General features: G+C 42.2%; 1 protein-coding gene across 2 annotated transcripts in view; it reads right to left on the bottom strand.

Moving 5' to 3' along the window:
* Window positions 1-3,577: 3,577 nt before the first annotated feature.
* The window catches only part of BRD10 (bromodomain containing 10), a 36,419-nt gene continuing 28,185 nt past the window's right edge, over window positions 3,578-11,811 (bottom strand). For both annotated transcript variants that reach the window (XM_035140996.3, XM_035140995.3), the window contains 3 exons: window positions 10,337-10,452; window positions 9,606-9,784; window positions 3,578-8,265 (listed from right to left, as the gene is read on the bottom strand). In XM_035140996.3, the coding sequence (XP_034996887.2) occupies window positions 4,607-8,265; window positions 9,606-9,784; window positions 10,337-10,452 (3,954 nt within the window). In that variant the 3' untranslated portion in view covers window positions 3,578-4,606. The remainder of the gene's footprint in view (window positions 8,266-9,605; window positions 9,785-10,336; window positions 10,453-11,811) is intronic.

Here is an 11,811-nt window from a genome sequence, read left to right as displayed (position 1 = left end):
AGAACAAGGACTGTAAACCAGTATGTGAAAGGTAAGGGTCCCCCCCCCCCAATAGATAATTTCACTGACCAAACAGCAACTCGTGTAAAGAATGGAGCACCAACATACTTTGCTGCAGCACATTTCTCTGGTTGCGGATCTCCAGTTTTGCAGGTATGGGACAGTATTGACTTTCAGGGAAGGTACGGATATCCATGAATAGGTCTGTGTACAATTGCAGTATCCCTCTTGCCCAACCTCCCTTCCATACCATTAAGGTACTCAAAAGATCAAGGCAAAGTAAGAGGCACTTCCAAGAACCAAGGAGTGGCGAGTTGAGAGCTGACAGCAAGGGCACTTACATACATCATTTTTAAAGGTGGTACTCAACTCAGTTTTACTCGGGAGTAGATCTATTCAAATTAATGAACCAAATTTAGCCATGTTCCTATTTTCAATGCATCTATTCCGAGTTACAGTAAATTTAATTGAATGCCATTCACTTTTCCTCATGATATTTTATTTTTCATAATAAAATAATCTAAATAAAAACAAAGAGCAAGGAAAAAGAAAATGTGGGGTCCTCTCTCAAAGGTAGTTCTTAATCCTTGTCACCCACAGAAAGTGAATGGCATTCAATAATGGACCAGAGCAGAGGACACCAAAGGGAAAAAAGAAAGAGGAAAAGGGGGGGGAGAGAGAAGGAAAGAAAGGAAAAAAAAAAGAAAGTCAAATAAAAAGGACTTTCCGTCTGTTACTTACATAAAAGAAATTATTAATACTGTAACATTCACTCTAAATTGACACCCAACTATTCTACTTTCTGTTAAGTAATATTTTTTTTCCATTCTTCAGACTCAAGTGTCTCAAATTCATTCATTCTCCTTTTCACACACAAAGTCCAAAAGGGGTTCTCTAATTCAGTGTTTCTCAACCTTTTTTGGGCCACGGCACACTTGTTCCGTGAAAAAAATCACGAGGCACACCACCATTTAAAAAGTTAAAAAATTTAACTCTGTGCCGCCCTATATTATAATTATGACTGTAAGAAACACTTGCCAAATATTGCTTTCCGGCGGGTCAGTGATGTGTATTGGCGGCCGCCAGGCTCGTTTGCACTGAGCTTTGGAAAAGAGGAGGAGAAATATTGCTTTCCGGCGGGTCAGCGCTGCCTATTGGCGGACGCCAGGCATGTGACAATGCAAATCGCCCTTCTCGTTGCCGCACGTCGCGGCACACCAGCCAGCGTCTCGCGGCACACTAGTGTGCCGCAGAACAGTGGTTGAGAAACGCTGCTCTAATTATTACATAATGTCAGCAATGGTTTTTCTCTAATCAAACAACTTTGCCTCCAATAATTTCAACAACCATGCCCCTCCATATCAAACAATAATGAATCTTTACATTGTGCATTCATGATTTGCGCCGATCATGCTATTGTGGAAGTTATAGACAACCCTGCTTTTAATACTGTTCGTGCCCGCAACATTTTGGGCAGTCATATTGCTTCAGTTCTGGTCAGTGCACATCCTGTAACTTCCTGCTGAAATAAGGTTACCATTTTTCCCCCCAAAGAATCTGGGGACACTTTTTTTTTAAGAGAGAAAAAAAGTTATTTTATTTTTTAAAAAAGTAATATCTTCTCTTCTGTGGTCTCCTCTGTTGCGCAGCCTTCCTCTGCTCTTCCCGGCCTGCTCTCTTGGAGCACTAGCTGCCGTGGAGTAGTCTTGGGTCGGGCCTGGGCTTGGCCACGTGTCCTTGCCCTCCAAGTGCTCTCTTTTTTCTCCTTCTTTCTCTCTCTTCCTTCTTCTCCTCTCCTCCTCCTCCCTGCATCGGCTCCGGGGTTATCCTGGCCCCAGAGCGCCGCTGGGCAGTTGGCCGGGTGGATGGGGGCTCTCGCTCCTGGCTCGATTTGGGTCATGGGGGGGGGGAATCAGCGGTTCCCCCAGTTGATGCACCGGGCACCCCCAGTTCCCCCTTGGCAGTGGCAGCGGCAGTCTCAGCAGTCCAGAGCCAGCCTGGTAGCACAGTTGGCTCTGGCTGCCTTCAGGAGCTGCTTGCTGCTGTGGTGCCCGCCATTTTGCCTCACCGGAAGTCCCCATAGGATGTGTCTTGTGCCGTTGAACCAACCACGCGACATTCATTCCCTACTAATAAATCTACAACACTTAAAATATAAATCCGGGGACATTAAATGAAATCCAAGGACATTCCGGGGATGGATTTTGTCCAGGGACAGATTTGTAAATCTGGAGACTGTCCCTGGGAAACGGGGACGTCTGGTAACCATATGCTGAAATCTCATAAATGTTCTGCAGTGTTTTTTTGTTGTTGTTCCACTTTTGTTGTGCTGTAGCCCCTCCAGACAGCAATGATTTGGTAACATTGGGCAAGCATCACAGGGCAAAAAAGTGAAACATCGGGCAGACAGTCCAGTATAAATGCACCACGGATGCACTATTATTGTGTCAGTAATATGTTGCAGAATATACCCGCACACACCCCCAACACCCCCCCAAAGGTATGTTAGATGTAGCCCCAAGCAGAGTTTGATGTACATCTAAAAGACTCTTCTACAAATGGCTTGAAGTCCTAGTGGTTTGAGTGAAGGGGAGACAGACTCTAAATGTTAGCAGTTTCAAAGATCTATATTACAGAAATCGTTACGGAGACAAAACATTATCAAAACCTAAACATTCTCTAGAATTTGTAATCTTTAATTTTGTTCAACAAAAAACAATTGTTTAGTGACAAGTCACCTACCACAACATGAATCTCTATGATCAGTCTAGTGCTATCGCTAGACAAAAAAGGGAAAACCTGGCTATTGCTCATTGCCTACTATGAAGTTCGAGGTAAAATAAGGACAGCTGGAGGAAGAATGTTTAGGCCAGTTCTGGCTGAAACTCCCAGTTAGACTTGGCTAAAGACAGCCTAGCCCTGCAAATATGAAATCCTGCCCAACTAAATTAAGCAAAGTGTGAATAAGCATGACTTAGATTTCTACCTTTCCGACAGATTCAGTTTTGCTTTTTAAAAGTCACATTTCAAACTGTTTTAGGTAGGGAACAGTTCCTGTGCTTGCTGCTTAATTCAACTTCAAGTTCAGTTTCTTAAAACAGGCAATCCAGTTCTTTACTCATCTTCCTTCTTTCTAACAACTGCAGCCCTTGTCCCAGGCTTATCTGTTACCAGGAAGGAACATTCAGAATTTCAGCAATTTCTCACATACGATTCAATTCCCCAATTCTTCCAGCTTGCAGCAACTGTAGCCCACCCCATCCACCATATTTGCTAGAAAACCTTGATTTTTCTTAGTTTCTCTTTGTAGTCACTTATATAAAAGCTGAAGTATTCATTAGCGTTTAACCCCTCGATGCCTTTGACACAATGAACAGATCTGCAATCAAATCTGGCAATCTTTCTTTTTTTCTTCCTGATAATGGGAAAAGGAATATTTTCACTCCCTGTTGCAATGGTGAAAATAGAAAAAACTCAAATGTCCATAACTGTATAAGCGGGGGGGGGGGGGCACAAATGATGCACAAAAGAGCAGGAAAAAGAAATAAAAAGCTGGGAAACCACAAACTTGGGCACGTTTACTTGGCAAAAAAATCCCATTTAGTTTTAATGGAATTTATGTCTAAGTATGTGAGCTTAGGACCACAACCTTTCTGTTAATCCCAACATAATAATTTCTTAATGCCCATACATTCCATAACCCTGTGCTATCAAGTATTTCTTCTCCAGATGAAAGTGATACATTATCAAAGAAATACGGCAACTTTGTTTATTACATGCAGATTTTTCTGCATTATTGCTAAACAGTACACTTGTCCAAAATTACTAAAATACTTAAAAAACTATACATTATGTAAACAAAACATAAATAAGACAGAGTAGCTCTTTTTACACATAGTTTAGTACATACTGTTAGGGAGTCAGGGATATGTACAATTTTACACCATAGATTGCATTTTTACAATGCATAAATATGCTTTAAAAAGAGAGAGAGAGAGAACCAAAGTATTTTTTTTAAAAAAAGTGTACTGTGTTTATAATTAAGATGGAAAAGTCTAAATTTCGAGAAGAAACACATCCCTGTAAATGTGCTAACCAAAAATTAAACGTTGCTTTCTACAACACACCTTAACAGACGGCCTTTTCTGACCACTTTAATAAAAACCCTTTGAAAGTATAAGTCTGAAAAGTATTTTAATGATGAGGTTCCTCACCATTTAAAAATAAAATTGTAAGCAGCTGCAATCTAATATGAAGTAATTTTTAGAAAATCAACTATGGCCATAAACCCTTGGGTAGATGGTAGGCGTTTTAAAATTTGAGCATGTGGCAGCTCCAAATAAATGGCAAACTAGCAGCCGATACATCTGATGTGCAGAATTTGAATCCATTCAGCCTGCGAGTTCCCAAGAGCATGCACAACAGCTTAGTTCTTTGCCTTGCGGCTTCCACCTGCTCAAAAGTAGCCCTCACATGCCATAGGTTCATGTACACCAGCCTCATGTCTGGTATGTTTCAAATATCAGAAGAATTTCTTAAACAATTATAAATTAACTTCATACACAAAAGAATGCCCCAACATTTTAAGGGCTCATTTACTTTACATTTAAGATGCAGCTGTGTTAGGCACGCCTATGTTGGGTTTCAGAAAATTAGGGAAGACAACAGGAGGACTCCTGGTTGTGGAAACTATGTCAGGAGAGAAGGACGGCGGTAGAGAGGAAGATTTCGATGCTGGAGTCTTTATAGCATTCAGAATGGCTCCTTCTGGGCTGACCATCAGTTTTTTTATAGATGTGTCTAGATGTAATACAGGTGTACTGCTTTGCAACTGTGAGTTAGCAGTGTGAGTGGCACAAACCAAAGATGTTTTAGCTAGACCGCCGGGCCGGGTGGTTGCCAAAGGCGCAGACAATGTTGCTGCAAAAGATGGGGCGCTTGGTTTTGTAGCGCTGTTTGCAACTTGTGGTGCTGCGTGTACAATTGGCAGGGGGTTCGCAGTCCCAAGAGAGTTCACAATTTTGGTAGAGCTTTTCAAAGGCTGTTTCGACGGCTGCCAGCTTAATGCATTGCTCAACACTTGTGTAGTCTTCTGGGGAGAAGGAGAAGCATGGGATACACTTTGAAGCCCATGGCCATTATTAACAGTTAAAAGAGGCCCAAGTTTTGGATTTGTAGAGATGAGAAGAACGTGGCTGCCGGCTCCGAGACCCTGAGGTGGAACAATGAACCTAGTGCCACTGATCATTATCTGAGTTCCAGGTGCCAAAGGAGTACACGTGTTAATAATTATTTTTTGTTGAATACAAGACTCGTTCAGCTGTCCTCCTACATTGCCAGCTATAGATGGTGAAGCTGGAACAGTCTGAGTGGTGGTGGCAGTAGGAGCAGAAGTGAAAGCAGGGACAGGCTTTACAAAATTAGGAGGCAGCGGCTGACAAGGTAGGGAAACTAAGTTAGAAAAGCTAACAATTTTACCTGTATTTGGTGGATTGGGGGCCAATACAGTTTGAGGTTTAGGAGCACTTCCATTTGTTGGCACTGCAGCTGGAATTCTGGGTGTCGGAAACTGAACGAGTGTGGACTGCTGACCTTTTGAAAGGGGCATACATGGTACAACAGAGGAAACTGCTGGCAATTGAGGGGCTGTTGGTATCATTTTGGGGGCACTATTCACAGGTCTGGGCAAGGCAACTGTACCTGGCAATTGAAAAGTAGATGACAAGCTTGGATGAGCTGGTGGAGTCGTTGAAATTAGTACTGATGAAGCAAGGTGTCCTGTTTTCACAGTTGATATAGCTACAGTATTTCCAACATTAGAGGTACGCAGTCGAGTAGTTAAAACGGGTGTCACTTTTGTTGAAGTATCTGTTCCACCAGCCAAGGCAGTAGACCGTGTTCCAGAAGTCGTTCCACTCAATGCCACGGAAGCAGCATCTAAACATGTAGTTGCTGTTGTTGCTGTAGAAATCGCTCTTGTTGCAAGGCTCAGAGACTCTTCGACTGGTGCAACACTCTGACTTGCCAAGCTTGAACACAGAGGAACCGAACCATCATTTGTTGACAATGGCAAAATTACACCCTGGCTACTTTTCTCTTCTGCATCTTTGGGAGCTGCCGATTGCATAATGTTAATTGGCGGAACACTCGATGCATTAGCTGTGCTATTTATGATGGCCTGACCAATATTAAGTCCTATTTTCACATCTTTTATTTGGGAAACCGTTGGCGATGTATTAGCTTTAAGTGATGCTCCCACGGTAGATGGAATCAGGACTAACTGAGGCTGCTCTGTGCTTTTAACAAATGCTTTTCCCATCGAAGGAGAGAAGGTCTGTTTAAAGGGCTCTGTGGTCAACCCGGTATTAGATTGAATATTGGCAAGCGGTCTATTAATGAAAACCAGTTTCTGTGGAGCAATGCCAGTGGATGTCGGAGCAGGGGCGAGGTTGACTCCTGAAGTTCTGCAAGCAGGAAGAAGGGGGGGATTTGTGACCAACATAAGTTTTTGAATTTGAGTGCCACTCACAACACTTCCACTGCTTATAGGTGTGGCCTCAGGCCGTGTAACAGAAGAGTTTATACTATTTACATCAGCTTGCTGATTAATAAAAGAAGCCTGGGTAGTGCATGTGGCATTCTGCCCACTACTACCTGGCGAAATGCTATTTGCATGACCAGAGCCGTTAGGCTGTGCCGGCACGGCAATATTAGATGATGACATTGGAGATAAGAAAGTGGGGGAGGACACATGTACAGTTTTTTGCATTCCATGACCCACCGTAGCACTGTTCGCCGGTTGCCCAAACGCAAACACCATGTTTTTCCCTATTCCCTGATTCACACCACTGGGAACAGCTGGAATGGAAACAGAAGTCGTGGGAGAGGACTGGATAAGGGCTGGGATATTAGATACGACCGTTGTCGCAGCCGAAAAGGTAGAGGTTGACAATTGCGTGGATTTTGGCACTAAAAATGCCTGAAGCTGAGGTGCGTATGTGAAAACGGAACCTGGAGATAAGTTACTAGGGGAAATCTGATCTGAATTTGTCTGCACCTTGACGATTCCTGTGTTCCCACCTCGCGTCCGAACAAGGATGGATTGTGAATCTCTGATGCAGACTGTTTTCAGCTCCTGTTTAGGTTCGCCGGTGTCACTTTTCTGCGGGGATGATAGTCTTGGGGAGGAACCGCTGGTGCAAGTAGGAACACTTGGTGGTAGTGTTGTTGTCAGCGCCTGAACTGTGGATGAAGTGACAGGGAATGAGGTACCTGAAACAACAGTCTTAGTTTTAGTAGTCTCGCTTTGGCTCATTTTCACCACGGACGCCAACACGCTACCTGTGGCTGATACAGAGGGCAACGCCGAAAGACTGTTTGCTGCATTAGCCCCTTGGGGCATATGTGTAGTATTATTTTTAAAATTTGCGCCGGGGAGAAATGCAGTAGCAGCATTTATAACCGAAGCTGGAAAGGCAGGAGCTAAAGTAGTGTTGACAGCTGTTGACGGCAGGAGAGAGAGACGGTGCTGTTCGTTAGTCTTCTGCTGCAACGGCAGAATTTCTTTTGCAACACTTTTACCCTCTCTGTGGTGGATAAGGAAATTTTTAGGCAAAATAAGGACCTGCTGCATGAGTTTCTCCCCTGCGGTTTTTTCTCCTGGTTTACAATCGGCCACAGGCTGCACCTGAATTTTCAGTGAATTGTTATGCAAGTCTATTGGCACGCAGTGGCCATCGGGTATTTTGTATAACACTTGTAATGGACTCTTGGAACTGGCCTGGCAGGGCAACACTGGTTTGACTGGGGAAGAACCTATAGTTGACATAATCAGTTTTTCAGACGTAGAAATGCTTCTACCTGCAGCGGGTGGAAGCTGACTTGTTAAGGTCACTTTGTTCCCAATATTCTTAGCAAGCAAGGCCTGGATGGGTTTGGTCCCTTTTATTGAGCTTGATATTGATGGTGGAGAGTCTGTCGTGTCCAATGATTCTGAAGATGAGGATTCTGTCTGTTTAGGTTTATTCAAGCCACCATCAATTGGCAAGTCATTTTCCATACCATAGACTGTGGCATCACCTGTGCTTAATTTCAGCTTTTTCCTTAGAGAAAACTCTCTTGTGCTATCATCTAGGTAACTGTTTTGCCTGGACTGGCGTTTAAAAGATTTAGGCACCATCTTCTGTATTTCTTTGCAAGTCAGTTCTTTCCTTAACAGTCTGGATTTTCCTGCAGCAAGTTCCACTTCTGACAGTTTCATGTCCTCTAGGGAGAGAAGAAAGCAAAAGAAAGGTAAGTTTTAAAAAGCTAAATTAAAATGTTTCTATGAACTTTATTGTTAGTGGAGGCTCTGTCAATGTAAAATATATTTACATCGCCATTCCAACCAATGGGAGGAGGTTCTGAGAATATTCTTAATGATTTATTGCATCAAGAACTTGCTAATTACACAGTTTCAGAAGACAGTAACTTAATCTACATCCAATTTAATTTTCTAACATTTTCTGTACAGGCATAAGACCTCATTAGGAAGTCAATACTGTTTAATTACTATTTGCTGGTGTTTAATTTTACTTTTTACTATTAGATTTTAATGGATGATTGAATATTGCTTTATTTTATATAAGTTGTTTATTTTAACGTTGTTGTGACTTTTTAGATTGGATCACATTGTTATTATTAATGGTTGATGTTTTATTATGTTTGTATATGTGCTGAAACTGCCCAGCCAGTTTCACAAGGGGTGTGTGTGTGTGTGTGTGTGTTGTGTTGTGTGTGTGTCATTACAAACTAAAATTGTGAAGGTTTTTCAAGATGTTAAATTCAGATACCTACGTTTTAACTGGCAGTAAAGCTTATTTAGTAAAAGACCACACTGCTTCAGTTGGAAAGTATCTTAATCAAAAATAGTGGTGACTCATGAACTTCCCACCATTTACCCTGAAATAGGCTGAGCTTTTGCAAGTGTGCCCATTGAACACTTGCAAAAGGCTTAAACCAGGCATCCCCAAACTGCGGCCCTCCAGATGTTTTGGCCTACAACTCCCATGATCCCTAGCTAACAGGACCAGTGGTCAGGGAAGATGGGAGTTGTAGTCCAAAACATCTGGAGGGCCGAAGTCTGGGGATGCCTGGCTTAAACGGTACTCAAAAACCTCTGCCTCTGCCAATTTCCCTTTTCCTCAAACCAAAGAACACACCTTTGGAGGAAGGAAAAGGGAAGACAGCAGGCGCTCCCAGGGCCATGGCTTCTTCTACTGGGACTATCGTCTCTGTTTTCTTCTTCCCCAAATGTAAGTTCTTGAGTTTCGGGGGAAAGGAGGCAGCAGCAACAACTGTTCACAGGAATGAGTGAGCATAGCTTTAGCCAGCCTGTGCACTGAGCTGCGCTCAACCCTACTCAAATCCTCACAAGATCCTAAAGCTACATAAATTGCTGAGTTTCCCCCCCTTAATAAATAAGCACCCCCGAAATTTCATGGTGGGAACTAGGCTGAAGTGCCCTGTGTTGTACCACTCAAACTCTCTAGCTGACTAAAATAAGAACCACATGCAGGCACTGCTGTACATGCCTAGGCACTCACAATGACTGGCAAAGGACTTACCTGTATCTGCATAATCCATTTTCAGAAGTTCGTTGTGCTCAGGGGACTCACTGGTTGCTTTAGTGGAAACCTCCATGCCAGTATTTATTTCACCATCCTCATTAGTCCACTGTTCTCTTGTAAATTTATCATGATCTGGCTGCTTTTTGAAGTCATCATAATCCTTTTTTAACCGAGACCTTCAACAAAACATCACAAGTAAGAACGACTTTGACATGATACTCCTGCTGTACGGTGATGGCAGGACAATAAAGGATCTTACACAGCCTAAATGGTCACTAAGAGAGTTACTTCAAGCCTGGAAAGATAAATATCCACCATTAATACATAATGGTCTGATGACCCTAACATCACTGCTACATTTGAGCATACTTTGCATGGATAAATATCTGGACGACAAATTAATCTATATGTGTAAATTAAGATGTTTATTGATGTTTAAATGTTTCATTCATGTGAGCTAACGGGGTTTTCTTCTGCTTCTTCTTCCCTTCTTTGTTTGTTCTCAGTCTCTTTTTCTTTTTTCTTTAATGAATTTGCAATAACAAAATCAATTGGGGGGAAAACAAACTGGATAATTCTGGCTAGAGACACAGATCTGGTGACATAATTACCCGGACCCATCACTGTCTAAGGTAGGAAGTACCATAAAATGTATTCTTGTCTGTAGCAATCACAAAACAACTGGTGCAGAGTCCTTACACTTCATGTTATTTAAAACAGCTAATTACCTGTTTCTTTGAAAAGCCTTCATTAGTTTTGGTTCCCATGGTAGCAATTCATTGAGCAGTCGCAGCAGAGTACAGTGTAGTTCCTTTACAGCTTGCTTTCGGTGATACCACCTTCCCTGTATACATAAAGTAGGACATTACTGTAGTGCATTTGGATGTGATAAAGATACACAGTACAATCTTTTCATAGTACAACAATATATCAACAGACTTTCCATTTATTTTCACAGAGGTAAGACCAGAGGTTTTTATTTTATTCTTTTAATCTGTTTTATGATGTGAACAGCATTGAGAAGACATACAAATAAATACAGTACCTAAATTAAAAATGGCTTCCACTTAAAACCACAACAGGAGAAAAGTAACTCGTAGGTAAATTACTGTGAAATTTTATGCCCAAAAAGTAACCTTTCCATTGAGTGGCACTAGACTACTCCCAAAAACATATCTGCAAGTGTAAAACTGCAGGAGCTAGCAGATATGTCATTTTAAGCAAAAATACATATTTCAAAATGTCATGAATAAAAAGCTAAGGTGAAAAATCTTTATTTAGATTGTGAAGAAATCAACTTAAAAATCCCCATTTTTTTTGAAACTTTAAACAGCCACTCATTCCTAGGACAAAGTTACCTACAGGTCTGATGATTTAGGCTGTAATTCTATACAAAAGAAGATGAATTGAGTTTACGTCTGGGTTGCCATGCACAGGATTGCACCATTATTCTGAAAGTACTTTGGAACACTTTGATTACAGCTCAAGACTAATTTCAGATGTTGAACTGAAAGTTGAACTGAAAACTGATGTTGAACTGATGTTGAACTGAAAGCCTGCCGCCACTACTTGTTAGCCATCTTGCCACTCGGTAGTGAACTGACCCACTGGGCCAAGTAGGCTCCCTTACAAATTTGAACTAAGCAGATAGGTTGAAATTTAAATGAATTATATGCTCAATATATCTGTGACCTACCTCTGCTGTTCTCCATACCTCTTTCTTAGCAGATTCCCAATTCTTCGCCTAGCCATGGCAGGCCATTGACACTTGTCAAAAGTTCAAAAGAGGTCGCTTTAACTGCCATTCAGCAGTTACAGGGAGCCCTTTGAATTCCTTTTGGAGTATGCAGTGAAATTTAAGAGAATGGTCTAGAAAATCTGAAGGTGAACATAAAAATATGGAACTTAGGCCTGGGTGATGTAATGATACATCGCCCAGGACCGGTTTGAGGGCCAGAGTGTGATGGTGCCTTCAATTGGCAGTATATTGCGGGTGGAGCTTGCAAGCACCTGGTGCTCGGAGGGAGGAATAAGCTGCATCGGCCCGCGAAGAGCCAGGGTGAAACCGCCGCAACTCCCGCCAAGGAAGCTGAAGCAGTTTCACCCTGGCGCCTTGCAGGGCTGATGCAGCTTGTTCCTCCCTCCACTTCTCAACACTGTGATGTATCACTGGTGATACACTGTGATGTTGAAAAGCTGACAT

The sequence above is a fragment of the Zootoca vivipara genome, chromosome 15 (genome assembly GCF_965207765.1).
Source record: "Zootoca vivipara chromosome 15, rZooViv2.hap1.1, whole genome shotgun sequence".
NCBI lineage: Eukaryota > Metazoa > Chordata > Lepidosauria > Squamata > Lacertidae > Zootoca > Zootoca vivipara.
This window is presented reverse-complemented; position numbering and strand designations above follow the sequence as displayed.